Source organism: Mustelus asterias, chromosome 16 (assembly GCF_964213995.1).
Source record: "Mustelus asterias chromosome 16, sMusAst1.hap1.1, whole genome shotgun sequence".
Taxonomy (NCBI): domain Eukaryota; kingdom Metazoa; phylum Chordata; class Chondrichthyes; order Carcharhiniformes; family Triakidae; genus Mustelus; species Mustelus asterias.
In genome coordinates, this window is record NC_135816.1 from 101,731,464 (window position 1) to 101,750,846 (window position 19,383).

Here is a 19,383-nt window from a genome sequence, read left to right on the forward strand (position 1 = left end):
AATATAACTGCACCATAACCTTCCTGTTTTTAAGACTCCATTCGGAAGGGCTTTTTTAAATTTAGTTAGAGCATCATTTTGGCACGGGCTTGAAGGGCCAAAGAATATTTTCCTGTGCTGTACTTTTCTTTCTTCTTCTATATTCTTTGTTCTTTTATAACTTTTATCACAAGAACTGAACACGATGACGTAACTCGTTTGTTCAAACTTAAAATCAAACTCATATAAACTGCTCTGCAACATCAACATCCCCAGGGCGAAGACACAGTGTATAAATTAACTGATGTCGCAATGCATCAGCTCAGAGTTAGGACGGAGACATTGTTTGCTGCAAGAGGGAGAGGTCATTTCACAGAGAAAATGCGCGAAACATTTCAACTTCTTGATAGAATGTTCTACGTGATTCTTGCAATCATTGGCCCTCCTGGTAAGTGGCTGTTGCAATAGTAATTAGGACAACCTGTGTGAGCTGCTCTCTTGTTTTACTGTGTCGGAGGTACATGCTGATCCAGTAATCAGCGTTCTGCAGGCACCAGCACTTCATACCTTACTTCCTCAACTTGCAATGAACTGAGTTTATAATTTGTAGCACTTGGAGGTATAAACTTATTGCCTTTAGTGGACTGTTGTGTAATGTTGAAACAATCCTTAGTGAGTTGACACTCGCTAAAGGAAGGCATTAGTGGGAAACGAGTAAAATCAGGTTGCGTGTCGGTCATTAAGAAGAGTGGAATATGTGACAGGGTGGTCAGTCATTGAAGAATGTGGGTCATTAACAGGAACGCAATGATTACCAGCAGTGATGGTGTATTATTGGGATAAGTGTGGTATTGCACTGGCCACTACCGACTGTGGATGGCGTGACCCCAGTGACCATATATTACCTCTGGTGTATGTTTGTGTAGAACTTCAGTGTTCGCTGTTGGCGAAGCAGAATTCTTTACCTGTGCCAGTGCCCACGTATTATGCTGAGTTTGGATCACTGGAGTACAAATCTCGATCGCAGTATCCATGTACTACTGTGAGTATCTACTAGTATTAATTAGTACTGAGTATGGGTCACAAACGCAAGGCTCTACTTGAACCAGTGACCATGTCTGACTTGGATTATCTGTCAGTGTAGAATGATACAAAATGTGTGTCACTAACCCAGTCGGAATATCTGATCCAGGTGACCAAGTAATATTATGATTTTCTGTCAGTGTAAAACGTGCTGGATGCGAATCACGAAATTGGAGCGGTGCAGTGGTTAGCACTGCTGTCTCACAGTGCCGTGGACCCCTGTTCGATTGCCAGCTTGTGTCACTGTTTATGCACGGTCTGCACATTCTCCTCATAATCTGCGTAGGTTTCCTCCAGGAGCTCAGGTTTCCTCTCCTAGAGTCTGAAAGCCGTGCTGGCTATATGCTTTTGCCATGCTGAATGCTGCCTCAGTGTACCTGAACAGGCGCCGGGTTGTGGTGACGAGTTTCTCACAGTAAATTCATGGCAGTGTTAATGTAAGCCTACTTGTAACACAATAAATAAACTTAAAACTTAAATAGCGAGGAAAAGCTGGCACAAGTAACCATGTGTTGCAGGGAGCATCTGTTAATGTAGATCTTTAAAGACTGGGAGTCACTAAATTGATTCAGGAAGTTGTTGATGCCAACACATTGAATACATTCAAGCGGCGGCTAGATATTGCCCTTGAGGCAAATGGGATCAAAGGCTATGGGGAGAAAGTAGGATTTGGCTATTGAGGTGGACGATCAACCATGATGGCGATGAATGGTGGTACAGGCTCGCAGCGTCAAGTGACCTCCTCCTGCTCCTATCTTCCATGATTTTCTATTCTATTCTGAAATCATGCCTTTTTGTTGACTGGTCTCTCCAATACATTGATGGTGTTGGGTGTATAAAGTGACCTGTCTGGACATTTCGTGTTGTTATTGTTGATATGTCCTGAAGAAACAAATGCTAACTAGTTGCTGGCATTGAAGCAACCCGACATCAGTTACAGTACGTCGAATCTTTTCTTTTCTCAATCCTGCTCTCCTAGAAATGACCTCTAATGCATTGTTTGGACTGTTATCATCAGGTTAATACTTGTTGCTTCTTGAAAAATTTTGTCATTTGGTTCCCCCACACCCCAAGCCCGCTGTTGCCCAACCAATCACATATTGTCCACTAAATATTAGCGAACATATTGTTCATGCAATAATGCAGCAATTGAAAGTTACCCAGAGTGAAATTTACTTACAATTAGCAAATGTGCCGAGTAGATTTTTTTGCTGTTTCGAACGTTGACATTTATATACTTCGTACCAATATATTGATGCCATTATTTTTTTTAAATTTCGGATTATTATCTTCAGGAATCTGTTGAATTATTTCCCCATATTCACTTTATTCTCAGTTTCGATCGATCTGTACATTTTCACATTAGATTTCTGCTTTATGATTCCTTAACGTCCATGCACATTTTGAAGGGCATTGACCCCAGTGAGAGCCCTTGAATAAGTCAAATTTCCATCATCCATCAATCTAAGTTAATCATTAACCCCTATGTAATGTCAGATCAATTTAAACATCGTATAAAGATGTGGAGCTTTTCTGTAAACACCACAGATTGGAACATAGACTTGTTGAACGAACTTTTCCGACATATGCTTGAATGAACGATCATAATCTTATTTGAGTCTCCTGATATTAGTAACATAGGAACATAGGAATTAGGAGCAAAAGTAGGCAATTCAGCACTTCGAGCCTGCTCCACCATTCCATCAGATCATGGCTGATCTCTCCATGGTCTCAAATCCACCTCACCACCTGTTCCCCATATTCCCTTCCCCCGTTTTGTTAGAAATATATATTTCTCTTTCTTGAAACCATTCAATGATTCAGACTCGAAAAGAATATGGAGCACCGAGTTCCACAAATTCACCACCATCTGTGAGAAGTAGTTCCTCCTCCTCTCAGTTTTAAATCGACTGCCTCTCAACCTATACCTGTGACCTCTTGTTCTAGATTGCCCTATTTGGTTCACATTTTGTTTGTAAATCACTTAGCTCGAAAGAACTCAAAGATAACAGATCCCATCGAGGGTCTGACGCTGGGAGTGTCAGGTATTGATGGTCGACTTTAGGTCCAGGTAACGTTTGAAATTTAGCCCCTTTTTAGTGATATTTTGGTCAAGATTTAGCAGGCTAACTGCCTCCCATTTCAGGCCTATGTGGTACAAAATTCGTTTACTAACGTCTGATTCAGAAGGGAGAATTTATGATCAGTAACATTGTCTCTTTTCGCTTCTCTTGCAGTCAATTTACTGGGAATTGTGATCCTGTCCAGGGGAAAGTGTGGACTCTCGAGCTGCACCACTCGATACCTGATTGCCATGGCAATGGCGGATCTACTGGTCATTATCACTGAGGTCATACTGTGGCAGCTCAAATTTTATTATTTCCCAATGTCTTTCCTCGGCATCACCCCTATGTGTAGTGTTATTGGTGTACTGCTCCGTGCAGCCACTGACTGTTCTGTCTGGTTCACCGTCACGTTCTCCTTTGATCGATGTGTCGCCATTTGTTGCCAGCAGCTGAAAACACGATATTGCACCAAGAAAACTGCAGCTTTGGTTCTCGCAACAACCTGCATTTTCTTCTGTTCAAAAAACATCCCATTCTACTTTATATATGAACCTGCAAAAATAATCAATAATATTCCATGGGATTGTGTTGATAAGCCAAGCTATTTCACTGAATTAGTATGGGTCCTATTTGACTGGTTTGATAAGGTTTGTACACCATTGCTCCCATTCACTCTAATTCTGCTGCTCAATGTTCTGACAGTCAGACACATTTTAGTGGCCAGTCGAGTCCGTAAGGGACTGAGGGGTCAGAGTAAGAAAGAGAATCACAGTGACCCAGAAATGGAGAGTAGAAGGAAGTCTGTGATTTTACTCTTCACCATATCCGGCAGCTTCATTCTCCTGTGGTCGGTGTATGTTATAGATTTCTTACGTTATAACATTACAGGGACATATCCCTCAGATTATACCGATTCTGAATTTATATTTCAACAGGTCGGATGGATGCTGCGGAATTTAAGTTGCTGCACAAACACATTTATATATGGGGCGACTCAGTCCAAGTTCAGAGAGCAGGTCAGGACTGCTGCCAAATATCCGCTCACATCAATTATCCAATTATTCAGTGAAAAAAAAAGCAACTGAAAGCAACCAAGAGGCAGATCCCGACGTTTACTCTGTAAGAATGAAATGCTTTTCCCCAAAGCAAAACAACATTTGGTGAAGGCCCTTCAACTCTTGACAGTTTGCAATGCAACCCTGCACATTCCTTCTGATCAAGTAACAGTCTAAATGTCCTCCAACTGGTTGAAGGAAACTGAGTGCAACAACACTCAGGCATTACAGATCCTTCTCACTCACAGTGTGGGCATATTATTACTTATGTTGCTTCTGCTTCTTTTCTGACTACTTTGATTCAGTTCCTACAAAGGCTGCAAGACTCGAAACGGTGGTTCCATTCTCTGTCCATGGATGCTGTCAGACCTGCTGAGATTTTCCATCATTTTCTGTTTCGTTTTCAGATTCCAGTAACCGCAGTATTTTGCTTTTGCTTTGATTCAGTCATGTTTCGTTCTCGATCTTTCCTCACTGGAAACTCGTCCCCTTATTTTCTACGGCCAGACCACTCATGAATTTGAACAACTCTGTTCAATCTATCTCCGCCTTCCATTCTCGAAACAAATCTATCCCAATTTCTTTGATCAATCTTCATAACCCACGTTCTTCATCCCTGTGACCATTTCGAAGCTCTCTGCAATGTTTACATATCCTTCCTATGTGGGGGTGCCCAGACCTGATATCAGCGTATGTAATAACTTGAACAAGTGCCTGATGCAAGTTGCACATTAACTCATTGACCATGCTCTCTGTGTCCCTATTAACCAAACTGTGGTATTGTAAGCTTGATTTATTATTCCCACAACCTGCCCTACCATGTTTAGTGACACATGCAAATGTTCTGTCTGCACCAGCACTTCATTTATCATTGTACCCTTTATTTTGTATTCGCTCTACACATACTTGATACTATGATGGCACAATGGTTACCACTGGTGCCTCACAGTACTAGGAACCCGGGTTTGATTACAGGCTTGGATCACTGTCTGTGCTGAGTTTGCACACTTCCCCATGTCTGCGTGAGATTCCTCCGGGTGATCTGTTTTCCTCCCACAGTCTGAGCGGTGGATAGTTATGTGCATTGGCCGTGCTAAATCCTCCCTCAGTTTACCCAATCAGGCGCCGGAGTGTGGCGAGTTGGCAATTTTCACAGTAACTTCAGTGTTAATGTAAGCCTACTTATGACAGAAAGAAATAAACTCTAAACTTCACATTTCTCTGTATTGAACTGCAGGTGCCACCTTTCAACCAATTGGATTATTTCTTTGTGAAGATCTAGCCTCTCCCCGTCACATTTTGGGATGCTGGCAAGGTTCCTTTCATCCGCATATTTTATTAATGTGCCTTGCACAGAAAAGCAGAGGTTATTACAGCATTTCAAGGAAAGCTGTGGTCCCAACACTGGCCCCTGGAGAACTCCACTCTGAAACAGAAGGAACATTCCCTAACCCATACATGAGCACAAAACAGAAAAATTCATAAGTTCGTAAGATATCAGAGCAGAATTGGGCCATTTGACCATCAAGTCCGATCTGCCATTCGATCATGGCTGACATGCTCCACATCTTTATTTTCCTGCCTTCCTCCCATAAACCTTCAACCCATTACAATTAAAAGTCTATCTAACTCCTCCATAAATTTGCTCACTGTCCCAGAATGCACCGCACTTTGGGGTAACGAATTCCACAGATTCACAATCCTTTGGGAGAAGTAGTATCTCCTCAACAATTTTTTAAATTTTTTACCCCTTATCCTACGACTATAACATCCGAAAATGACCCACAAGAGGAAGCATCTGCTCCACGTCTACTTTATCCACACCTTTTATCATCTCGTATACCTCATTTTGATTTCCCCTCATTCTTTTAAAGTCCAGAGAGTAGAGGCCTAAACTGTTCAATCTCTCTTCATACGACAAACGCCTCATCTCTGAAATCAAGAGAACCTCCACTAAACTGCCTCCAATGCCACTGCACCTCTGCTCGAATAAGGAGACCAAAACTGTGCAGAATACTCCAGGTGCGGCCTCACCAATGCCTCGTGTAGTTGCAACAATACTTCCTGATCTTTATATCGTATTCCTTGAGCTATAGATGCCAAAATTCCATTCAAGTTCTTTATTATATTTGTGCCTGCATGCTAGTTTTCTGCGGCTAATGAAAGAGGGCACCCAGGTCCGTCTGCACCGGAACACACCGAAGTCTCTCCCTATTTAGATAATAGGTTGTCTTTCAATTTTTGCGAATAAAATGCATGACCTTACACTTATCCATGTTAAACTCCATCTGCCATAGAAGCAGGACTAGATCACCAGGCCCTTGAAGCCTGTCCCACCATTTAATGCGATCATGGCTGGTCTGTGCCGACATCAGCTATTTTTCTGTATCATTTCCCCATAGCCCTCTAGTGCTCGATCTATCAAATATTTATCCACCTCCACTTTAAAATACTTCGACTGATACAACTTCCACTACCCTTTCGGATAGAGAATTCCTGAGATTCATCACACTGATTATGTGTGACGAAATGTATCTGCACCCAAGTTTAAATGACTGGCTCTTTATCTGTAGCTGTGCCCCCATATTCGAGACCCCCCCACTAGTGAAAACATCTCAGCATTTACCCTGTCATCCCTCACTCTTCTAAAGCCAAGGAATACAGGCCCAGAAAAATGCAGAGATGGTCAAGGATACTTCAATTATTTCTGGAACTGTTAACATATAGAATGCACAGGTCCGTCAAGCGATTCTCTTCCAAAAATGAATCTTACACGAACAGTGATGCAAAAGATACAGAGAGAAACATGTAATTATTCAAACACACATATATACATGTGATCATACACACAGACACACAAACACACAGTCACATCCCATGCCCGTCGCACGTCTCCACACATCCACCCACAGACTCCCACACATCACACATCCATATCCCCATACACACAAACTGACACACATACAAACACACACAGACACACTCAGGGAGGCGATGGCCTAGTGGTATCGTCGCTAGACTATTAATCCAGTAATTCAGCTAACGTTCTGGGGACCCAGGTACGAATCCCGCTACGGCAGATGGTGGAGTTTGAATTCAATAACAATATCTGGAACTAAGAATCTGCTGATGACATGGAATCGTTGTGATTGTTGAAAAAAAAACGATCTGGCTCACCAATGCCCTTTAGGGAAAGAAATCTGTTGTCCTTACCTGGCCTGGCCTACATGTGACTCCAGAGCCACAGCAATGCCGTTGGTTCTAAACTGCCGTCTGAAATGGACCAGCAAGACAATCAGTTCAAGTGCAATTAGGGATGGGCAATAGGTTCTCGCCAGCCAGTTTCATGCCCCATTAAAAAAAACATGCTCACAGGCAGACACAAATGTTCTCAGACTTCCTCACAGACAGAAACCCAGACACATCCACACTCCCTCCATTTACTGACACGCAGAGACGTGCAGACAGAAAAACACACAATCGCTCACAAACACATGCACACAAGCAGACATACACGCACACACTCTAATCACAAGTACACGCAGAAAGAAACAAAGAAACACAGACTTTCTTACACGCACACTCACACTCAGTGAGACTAAGGAGGATTCATGTCAATCTAACTCTAATCATTCTGGGGGACACTGGACGAATACCATAAGCAAAGTTAAAATTGTGTGTGTGTTATTGTAAAATTAGTTAATATAAATATACTACGGTAGCCCAGGGGAAAAGGTAATTGGTGTTTACGATGCAGACTGTTTGCCCCTTCAAGAAGTATTAACTGGCAAATTTTATAAAGTTTGAATTGTAATATATAACGGTGTAAAGTATCTGGGAGCAGAGTTGATGCGAAAACGGGTAGCCACAGAGTGAGAGTGAAGCTGCTGCTAAGAGAATGGTTCTTGCTTTGTGGGTGTATGGATGGGGATGAATTTGAGAATCTGAAGTTTAGATTTGTAGAGGTTTCCAGTCTCTCTCAGCAAATTGAACTGAGGAAGACTTTGGGGAAAATTGCCTAATTCTGTTATTGTTTCCCCTCCCGGCCCCTGCTGCTGCAGCTCCTCCCAGTGTCACCTCTTGTGCACAACCTGGGGTCCTCCGCTCCTCGTTGGCGGGACATCTGGGGCTCAGGGTGGTGACGACAGCGTCACCGCCATATTGGAGTGACGTCATGACAGCAGACATCTTGGAGGAACGACAAAACAACCGCCACCTCGCCCAACCATTTATTTTTTAAAAATTTCTGATCCTGGAAAATAATGGAGAAAGGAGGTGAAATTCTGAGCCAGACATCTCTTCCAAAGGGTTGCGAATTTAAATACAACATATAAAGAATAATGATCTATTTGAATAAGAAGACAAAGGCGCGGAACTGTGTTTGTGCACAGCGGTTCTCCAAGAGTGCACAGCGTGGACCAAACGCCAACTGAAAAATAATAGCAGACACCAAAGAAAAAAACAAGAGACGATGGCTCAGAAAGGGGAGCGAAGTGAAAGTATGACGGGCGAGTTTGTGAGTAATAAAAAGTCATCCTTTAAATCAAGAGTTTTAAAAAAGCTGTCCGTGCGCAGGCGCCTTTTTCCCCTATTTTTTACTGGCAACCTACCATATCCCCTGGCAACCCAAGATGCACGCCACCGTCTCCCCAACAACAAGATGGCTGCCGAACGATCCGACTGGCAAATGAGCTTCAAGAGCGCTTCTTGAATGTCTTAAGGTATCAACAATCAGCATCCAAATTCTGGGGTAACCATTGATCAGGCCCTGAATGGGACTCGCCATCTAAGTCCTCTGGCCACAAGAGCAGGTCTGAGGATAGGAATCCTGGGGCGAGGAACTCACCTCCTGACTCCCCAAAGCCTGTCCACAATCTACAAGGCAGAAGTCAGGAGTATGATGGGTTACTCCGCACTTGCCGAGATGAGTGCAGCACCAAATGCACTTAAGAAATTTGAAACCCTGCAGGACAAATCAGTCAGCCTTATTCCACAAACCCCTTCCACAATCACTCACGCTCTCCACCACCATTCAATAATTTCTGCTGCCCTCGACAACATGCACTGCAAGAAAACACCAAGGCTCCCCAGGCAGCACCGTCCAAACACAGAACGGATAACATGTAGGAAAACAAGGGCAAGAGACGCAATGGGAACACCAGCATCGATAGCAAGTTCCCCTCCAATCCACTTATCACCCGTTCCTTCACTGACCTGGATGAAAACCCTGGAACATCCTCCCTAAAAACTCTGTGAGTGTACATAGAACACCTGAACTACAGCCGATTATGAAGGCAGTTCAGCATCATCTTTTGAAAAACAAGTTGCGATGGGCAATAAATCCTGGCTGAGGAAGTGACACTGACTTCTCGAATGAATAAAGCATGCGCACACCCAAAGGAATACACACACACACACACAAATAAGCATCCTCCCAAAGACACATACACACACCCAAAGAGACACAGACACACCAAGAAACATATAGAAAAAAATAAGGGACACAGAGAAGCAATGACACAGTACTTTTTCACACATGTACAGAGACATAGAATGGATACAAATGCAGAGACACACACATGAATGAACACACTTGCACACACAGGAACAAACTCATAAAAACACACACAAAACACATGCACAGAGGGACACACTCAGAAAAACACACACAGACGGATACATATGCAGGGACAAACTCATACAAGCAGTGACACATACGCACACGGTCACACTCATACAAATACCACAGACACATATACATACAGGGGCACATTCATACAAACAGCTACACACACAGGGACAAACTCATACAAACAAACACACACACAAATACACAAATACAAAGAGAAATAATATAAATGCCAGGAAGTGATACTAAATCTTTATTGTGTATTCTGTCCATTTCTGAGCTCTACCCTTTGGGAAAATGGTGCCCACATTCTTCACTGTACAGAAGAGATTTACTGGAATGTTCCCTGGGATAGAATTCTTGCTGTCTCTTGGAGGGGCTGTTGGTAATGGGGATCAACAGAAGCAAACTCTGGGCATGGCTGAAGAAAATCACTCTTCAATACCCCAAGTAAAACCACTGGGATCCGAACTTGAAATGCTGTGACTGATTATGGAGGAAAGAGTGGAAACTAATCGAGTCTGGCCAAGATAAAATGTTTTTGAATCAGAGAATGGTTACAGCACAGGAGGCCATTCAGCCCACTGAACCAGTGTCAACACTCTGCAAGACCAATTTGACTAGACCCTCTCCTTCACCCTTTCCCTGTAACCCTGCAAATATTTTCTCTTTTGCTTTCCATACGTAGAAACATAGAAACTAGAAGCAGGAGTGGGCCATTTGGCACTTCGTGCCTACTCCGCCATTTGATCATGGCTGATTACCAAAATCAATATCCAGATCTTGCCTTCACCCCATTCAATTTCCTCTTGAAGAATTAGGGGTGGCACAGTGGTTACTGCTGCCTCACATTTCCAAGGTTCAGTTCCGGCCTCGGGTCACTGCCTGTGTGGAGTTTGCATATTCTCCGTGTCTGCGAGGGTTTCGGTTGGGTGCTCCGGTTTCCTCCCACATCCAAAGATGTGCGAGCTATGCCAATTCGCATTGTAAATTGCCTCTTAGTGTCCCAGGATGGTAGGTTAGAGGGATTAGCGGGGTAAGTATGTGGGGTTCCAGGGATAGGCCCTGGGATTGTTACCAGTGCAGACCCGATGGGCCAAATGGCCTGCTTCTGACTCTAGGGATTCTACGATTTTGGACTTGGATTCCACCTCACGTCCAGGCAGTACATTCCAGGTTCTACTCTCTCTGTTAAATAATTTTCCTTCATGATCCTTTATGCTTCTTTTGCCAATCACCTTAAAGTGGCGTTTACCACAGGCACAAGGTCGTTCTCACCCAAAGAGGGACACAAGTACTTTTTCACACATGTACAGAGACATAGAATGGATACAAATGCAGAGACACACACATGAATGAACACACTTGCACACACAGGAACAAACTCATAAAAACACACACAAAACACATGCACAGAGGGACACACTCAGAAAAACACACACAGACGGATACATATGCAGGGACAAACTCATACAAGCAGTGACACATACGCACACGGTCACACTCATACAAATACCACAGGCACATATACATACAGGGGCACATTCATACAAACAGCCACACACACAGGGACAAACTCATACAAACAAACACACGCACAGGGACACACTCATACTAACAAACACGCACATACATACATACACACACAAACAGGAATACACTCACATAAACATACACAGACACACATGCACAGGGAAACGCTTATGTTAAAAGGGACACACACATACAGGGGTCGCACTCATACAAACACAGAAACACACCGACACATACGCACGCACAGGGAAACACCCATATAAACACACACAGACACAGCATGCTCGGGACACACTCAGACAACCACACACGTACACACAAGGGAAAATGGTAGCACGTTAATGGGAGAGTGGATAGGATATATATGTCTTTGAAAAAGGGATAGATTGGGGAAAGCCAAGGGAGGGGTAGGGCAACACATGCAGATCTCTTTGGATAACAAAGAAAATGTAAGTTTGCTCATGGGAGAAATGAATTCTTTTATTAATGTTACCAGATATGAAATGCAATTGGCAAACAGATAAAAGCGCAAAAGCTCAAAGGTGCGGTGAATCAGTGAATAAGAGAAGCAAAGCTGGATTCTGAGAACAAACTCACAGGCAACACAGAGCAAAAATCCCAAAGTCTGTATGGGCTGATAAATAGATTCGATAGAGCACACAGACACACAGGAATAGGGCATGTTGTCGGTAAAAAAAACCTCTGACACTATTAGTAGATCAAAATGCAGTGTTTATTTTCACAATTGTGGGAGAAGTGAGGTTCCTAACAGTGGACCCCTGGCCTTCTCATCGAACACAAGTAAGAACAGAGTTTATATATGTCCCGGGCCCCGCCCTCATTACATTGCAATTCTCTAAGATGTCTGTCATTGTTCATGGTGAGATTCTTGTTGTATTAGCAGTATCTTCCTCTGCGTAGTTTGTTCGATCTCCAAGGCCACGATTGTTCGTCATTTATATCCTTGAAACAACATCACAGGTTTTGCACAAACAAGTTAACTAATCTACATGCAGGTTTGTATAATAATTTATATCAGGATAAGATGAATAACGTATGATGAATATATATATATGAATCTATGGTGATTCAAAGACAGAAGGCATACATGTCAACTTCATCGTGTTAAACAAAGGTACATGAAAATGGAGACTGTTTAGCTTATTTCGAGCTGGGTTAATCGCATTTCTTGATAACAAATGGAGACAGAGGAATAGCTGTTCCTTTTATCTGGCACAGACATGAAAAACACCGAACTCTGACAAAAACATGGACTCTGCAGTGTTCTCAACAAAATCACAGAGTTTGGGTCTTAATGCTTAAGTGTGACAAAGTTCATTAACCCATTCCCGACTGCAGGCATAACTGAGATTAAGGAGGAGAATTGTCGCATTGAAAAAGAGAGCATCGCTGAATAATGAAATTAATATTTTGAACGTGTATTTTCCACGCAGCAACACGCTACTAACAAAATGGTAAAGGATGAGGTATTTAGGACAATAGAATGTTTCCAATTGATAAGGATGATTCGCTCAGACATCTGTGCTTAAAGTTGATAAAGTTGATTCAGGTATGATACAAGAGGGGTGCAGCATTTCAGATGTCACAGCCTTGTTCACGGAACGATTAAATAAAATTTCAGCAACTGCAGACCAACCAATTGAGCTTTGTCGGTGGTGAAAAATCTAGTCAACCAGGTTGAGGAGAAAATTAATAGCCAGGCGGACAAATGCTGTTTTTCATTTGGGAATATCGTGTGGACAAACTTACTGGGGACGCATTATGCAGAGAATAGTGAAGAGGATATTTTGTTGGTGTAGTGGTGTGCAAGGCCTTGTCATATAGAATATTACAGCACAGGAATAAGCCCTAAGGCCCAGCAAGCCTGCGCTGATATAACAGACCAAATTCACCCACCAGGGACAGTAAGAACACGAGTTTGATGATGACACACTGAAGGGAAGCAGTGAATTTGGGCTAATGTCTATGTTTCCTGCTGGAAGTGCACTTGCGGTGAAGGTCCCGGGACCAAGTGTTGGGGCCATAGCTTTTCTTGATATGCTGAAATGACCTCACTTTTCGTGTACAAGGGCGCGCTAATAAAATGTGCAGATGAAAGAAACCTTACGAACATGCTGAAATGTGACGAGAAGAGGCGATCACTTGAAAAAAATATAATCCAATTGGCCAACAGGGGGCACCTGAAGTTCAATGTGAGAGGAATAAGTTTAAAGTTTATTTATTAGTGTCACAAGTAGGATTACATTAACACTGCAATAAAGTTACTGTGAAAACCCCCCAGTCGCCAAACTCTGGCGCCTATTTGGGTACCTGGGGGGAGAATTTAGCATGGCCACTGGACCTACCCAGCATGTCTGTTGGAAAGTGTTAGGAAATCAGAGCACCCAGACGAAACCCATGCAGACACAGGGTGTGGGGGGTGGGGTACGGTGGCACAGTGTTTAACACGGCTGCCTCACAATGCCACGGACCAGGGTATGGTTACTGGCTTGGGTCACTGTCTGTGTGGAGTCTGCACATTCTCCTCGCGTCTGCGTGGGTTTTCCCCAGGTGCTCCGGTTTCCTCCCACAGACAAAAAGACGTGCTGGTTCGCTGCATTGTCCAGGCTAACGTTTCCCAATGTACACAAAACGGAGCCGGAGTGTGACAACCAGGGTCTCTAGTGCTAAAAGGCAGAAGTGCTAATAACTGGGCAAACATAGCATGGAGAGTCTGCAGAGACAATACAATATAAAGGGAACATTTGCATCTGTCAATAAACATGGCAGGGCAAGTCGTGGGAGAGATAAATAAAGCCTAAAGTATTGCAACTGGAATAATAGAGACTCAGAGAGCATGGCCAAGGAGTTAATGTGCAACAGGCACGAGTTTGCAGGCTATGACATCGGCCGACATCTGGTATGAGCACCACGCCATATAAAGGATGTGTTACCATTTCAGAGAAGTTAGAAAATATTCACGGGAATGGTAACAGCGCTAAGGAACTTGGGTTATGAAGACAGATTAGAGAAAATGCGATAGATTTGCTTCAAGAATGGAGAACGGAGAGAGATTGAAGAGAGGTGTTCAAAATCATAGTGATCTCGCCATTGAAGACAGGGGGAACGAGTTTCCAATCAAGAGGAACCGAGAACGAAACAGGATCAAAATGAAAGCAAAATACTGCAGATGCCGGAATCTGGAACTGAAATGGAAAATGCTGGAAAATCTCAGCAGGCCTGACAACATCCGTGGAGAGAGAAGAGGGCCAATGTTTCGAGTCTGGATGACCCTTTATCAGAGCTGAATCAAACTAGTTGGAAGCGAGTGATGAGGATCTGTATGCATGGTGCAATCGTTTATTTTAATCATTTGGAGGACATATAGAATGTTACCTGATCAGAAGGAATGTTCAGGGACACATTCCAAAGTGTCAATGGTTAAATGGTCTTCACTGATTGGTAATATCAAACTTTGAGTCAGTGAAAACTACCATTAACCTGAGCTATACTACAAGTTGAAACAACTCCTTTGTTAATGTTGCAGGACATTCCTGGTAGACAGAACTTCCTGGTCCAAAGAGGCATGGTGAATGTTGATCAAACATTATGCTTTTTGCTTCTCGTGGATAAACTGATCGTCATAATGTGGAACCTATAATTGTCAAAGATGCCATGTTCAAGGTAATGATTCGAGAGCCCAGTCAATACCAGGAGTAGGTCCTTCATTTTCTGAGTTTGTCATCAGTCACTATGCTTGCTACTCCGCTTTGGTGGAAAGCATTACACTCATGCACAGCAAATACCAGTGTCTGCCTCTTGGCTGCTTTCAGTTGTTTTGTTTAATCACAAATTGAATAATTGACGTGAATGGATATTTGGCAGCATTCTTGAACTGCTCCCTGAACTTGGACTGAGTCGCCCCATATATAAATGTGTTTGTGCAGCAACTTAAATTCCGCAGCATCCATCCGACCTGTTCAAATATAAATTCAGAATCGGTATAATCTGTGGGATATGTCCCTGTAATGTTATAACGTAAGAAATCAATGACATGCACCGACCACAGGAGAATGAAGCTGCCAGATATGGTGAAGAGTAAAATCACAGACTTCCTTCTGCTCTCCATTTCTGGGTCGCTGTGATTCTCTTCCTTACTCTGACCCCTTAGTCCCTTACGGACTCGACTGGCCACTAAAATATGTCTGACTGTCAGAGCATTGAGCAGCAGAATTAAAGCGAAAGGAAGCAATGGTGTACAAACCTTATCAAACCAGTCAAATAGCACCCATCCCAATTCAGTGAAATAGCTTGGCTTATCAAAACAGCCCCATGGAATATTGTTGATTATCTTTGCAGGTTCATATGTAAAGTAGAAAGGGATGTTTTTTGAACAGAAGAAAATGCTTGTTGTTGTGAGAACAACAGCTGCCGTTTTCTTGGTGCAATATCGTGTTTTCAGTTGCTGGCAACAAATGGCCACAAATCGATCAAAGGAGAAAGTGACGGTGAACCAGACAGAACAGTCTGTGGCTGCACGAAGCAGTACACCAATAACACTACACCCAGGGGTGATGCCCAGGAAAGACATTGGGAAGTAATATGATTTGAGCTGCCACAGTATGACCTCAGTGATAATGACCAGTAGATCCGCCATTGCCATGGCAATCAGGTATCGAGAGGTACAGGTAGAGAGGCCACACTTTCCTCTGGACAGGATCACAATTCCCAGTAAATTAACTGCAAAAGAAGTGAAAAGATGAATGTTACTTATCATAAATTCCCCCTTCAGAACCAGACAGTTATGACAAGAAGTTTGTACCAAATAGGTTTGGATTGTGTGTCAGTCAATGGGCTAAATGTTGATCAACAAATCACTATAAATGTGTAAATTTCAAACATTATCTGGACCTAACGTCAACCATCAAAAATCCGAGGCTCCCAGCGTCAGAACCTCGACTGTTCTCTCTGATTTCTTACAAGCTAAGGGATTTCGGAAGTAAATGTGAACCAAATGGGGCTATCTGGAAGAAGAGGTCGCAGGTATAGGTTGAGAGGTGGGAGATTTAAAACTGAGGTGAAGAATTATTTCTCACAGAGGATGCTGAATTTGTGGAACTCGCTGCTTCATAGCACAGTGGAGTCTGAATTGTTGAATGCTTTCAAGGAGAAATGGATACATTTCGCATAAAAGAAGGGATAAGGGGATATGGAGAACAGGTGGGTAGGTGGATTTGAGACCATTATCTGATAGAATGGTGGTGCAGGCTCGAAGGGCTGTTTGGCGTACTTCTGCTCCTAATTCCTATGTTCTCATGTTCCTAATATCTGGAGGCTCAGAGAAGATCATGACCATTTATTCAAGCATATGCAGGGAGTGCTCATTCAACAAGCTACTGATCCGATCTGTGGTGTTTAACAAAAACCTCTTATCGTGATGCCATGATTAAAATTTGATCTGAATTACATTGGGGTTAATGATTAACTCAGATTGGCAGATCGTGGGAATTGATCTTATTCTCGGATCGTCGCTGGGGTCAATGTCCTTGAAGATGTTAATGAAAGATAGGGAATCATGAAGCAGAAATATAACGCCGAAATCTTCAGATAGATCAAAACTGAGAATGAAGTGAATACAGAGGAAGAATTCAGCAAACTCCTGAACATAATAATCCGAAATGAAAATTTCCTAATGGCATCATTATAATGGCATGAACAGTACAAATTTCAATGTTCGAAATTGCAGACCAATCGACAGGGCACAATTTCTAATGGCAAATTAATATCACTCTGGGTAATTGTCAATTACTGCCTGATGGTTTGGACAGTATGTTTGCTTACACTTAGTGGACAATATGTAACTGGTTGGGTCGCAGGGGGTCCGGGGTGTAGCAGAACAAACTTTTTAAGAAGCCACAAATAGTAATCCGATGGTAAAAATCCAAAGTATTGGAGTTCATTTCTAGAAGAGTGGGATTGAGAAAGGTAAAGGATGGAAGTACTGTAACTGTTGTCAGCTTGTTTGCATCAGCAACTAGTTGACTTTTGTCTCTTCAAAACAGATCAATAAAAGCAATATGAAATTTCCATGCAATTCACTTTATCCACTCAACACCTTCAAGATAATGGAGGGCCCAGTCAACAAAACGGCATGATCTCAAAACAGAATCAATTGGTTTATTTCCCGTTTGTGACCCCCAGCCTTTACAAGTTTACATTGACAGATGCTATCAGTAAAACATGGTTAATTGGATAAGCGTTTCCTCTATTTATGTTACATTTATGTGCTAGCGTCATAAGTAGGCTTACAGTAACACTGCAATGATGTTACAGTGAAAATCCCTCAATTGCCGGCTCCTGTTCGGATACACCAAGAATTTAGCATTGGCAATGCACCTAACCACACGTTTTTCAGACTGTGGGAGGAAAACGAAACACCCGGAGGACACCCATGCAGACATAGGGAGAATGCGTAGACTCCGCACTGATAGTGACCCACGATGTAAATTGAACCTATTTCCCTCGTGCTGCGAGGCAGCAGTGCTGATCATTGTGCCACCCCAATTTAGTGATTTGTGTCCAGCACAATTCTGCGCTGACAGAAACTCACGATAACACTTGGTCTCCTTGATCAGGTATTCCGGTTTGGTTAGTGAACCGCACTTTGTACAATTCTATGATGACAGATAATCTAAGTAAGACGTGGTCACTGGTTTAGGTAGAGCACTTGAATTTGTGGCCCACACTCAGTCCGACTTTAGACTGGCAGATACTCCCTATAATACATGGTCACTGGGATTGGGATTTTCACGCCAGTTACTGATCCTACCTCAGCATAGTATGTGGTCACTGGCACAGGCAAAGTATTCTGTTTCATCAAAAGAGCTAATTAAATTCTACACAGAACCATCTAACCAGTAATATATGGTCACTGGGGTCAGCTTATTCACAAACATTCGTGACCAGTGCAAGATTAAGCTGATCCCAAGAATTCGCCATCACTGTTGTTAATCATTGCACTCTATCACATTTTTACTCTTCTTAATGACCGACACACAATCTGTTTTTCTCTCACTCCCACAAATATCTTCCTTCAGCGAGTTTGAACTCACTGAAGTGTGTTTCAACAATACACAATAGTCCACTCAATGCAATAAGTTATCGTTCCAAGTGCTGCAAATTATAAACTGAGTTCATTGCAAGTTGAGGAATAAAAGGTATGAAAGGCTGGTGCCTGCAGAACGTTGATTATCAGATCAGCATGACCTCGGACAAAGTAAAACAAGAGAGCAGCTCACACACTGTTTGTCCGAATTCCCAATGCAACAACCACTTACCAGGAACACCAATTATTGCAAGAATCACATAGAACATTCTATCAATAATTTTAAATGTTTCACGCATTTTCCCTGTGAAATTATTTTTCCCTCTTGCTGCAAACAATGCCACCAGCCTCTCTCTGAGCTGATACCTTTGAAAATCACTTCATTTATACACTGTGTGTTGGCCCTCGGGATGTTGATGTTGCAACGTCGTTTATATGATTTTTATTTTAAGGTTGAACAAATGGGTTACGACATCGGCTTCAATTCTTATGATATAAGTTATTAAAGAGCAACGAAGAACAAAGAACAGTACAGCACAGTAACAGGCCCTTCGGCTCTCCAAGCCTGTGCTGATCTTTATTCTAAAATAAAGAAAAGATCTTCTGCCTTGACTCGGTCTGTCTCCCTCTATTCCATCCCTATTCATGTCGCCATCCACATGCCTCTTAAATGTTGCTAATGTGCCTTCTTCCACCACCTCCTCTGGTAGCACGTTTCAGGCACACACCACCCTCTGTTTGAAAAACTTGCTTTGCCCATCTCCCTTAAACTCTCCCCCTCTCACCTTGAACCAGTGCCACCTTGTAAGTGACATTTCCACCCTTGGAGAAAATTTCATCTATCCAACCTATCCATGCCTCGCATAATTTTGTAGACATCTAGCAGGTTCCCCTCAGCCTCCGTCTTTCCCGTGAGGTTAATTCAATGAATTC

At 42.7% G+C, this 19,383-nt stretch overlaps 2 protein-coding genes across 2 annotated transcripts; one reads left to right on the top strand and one right to left on the bottom strand.

Annotated features, from left to right (window-relative positions):
• The first annotated feature begins 291 nt into the window (after positions 1 to 291).
• Positions 292 to 4,213, top strand: LOC144505419 (putative G-protein coupled receptor 139). The gene is made up of 2 exons (XM_078231530.1): positions 292 to 427; positions 3,300 to 4,213. Exons 1-2 carry the CDS (start codon positions 292 to 294, stop codon positions 4,211 to 4,213), a joined length of 1,050 nt encoding a protein of 349 aa, XP_078087656.1.
• Positions 4,214 to 15,174: 10,961 nt separating this feature from the next.
• Positions 15,175 to 18,749, bottom strand: LOC144505420 (putative G-protein coupled receptor 139). The gene is made up of 2 exons (XM_078231531.1): positions 18,683 to 18,749; positions 15,175 to 16,085 (listed from the first exon to the last, which is right to left on the bottom strand). The coding sequence occupies exons 1-2, from the start codon at positions 18,747 to 18,749 to the stop codon at positions 15,175 to 15,177; spliced, it is 978 nt and encodes a 325-aa protein (XP_078087657.1).
• Positions 18,750 to 19,383: the final 634 nt, after the last annotated feature.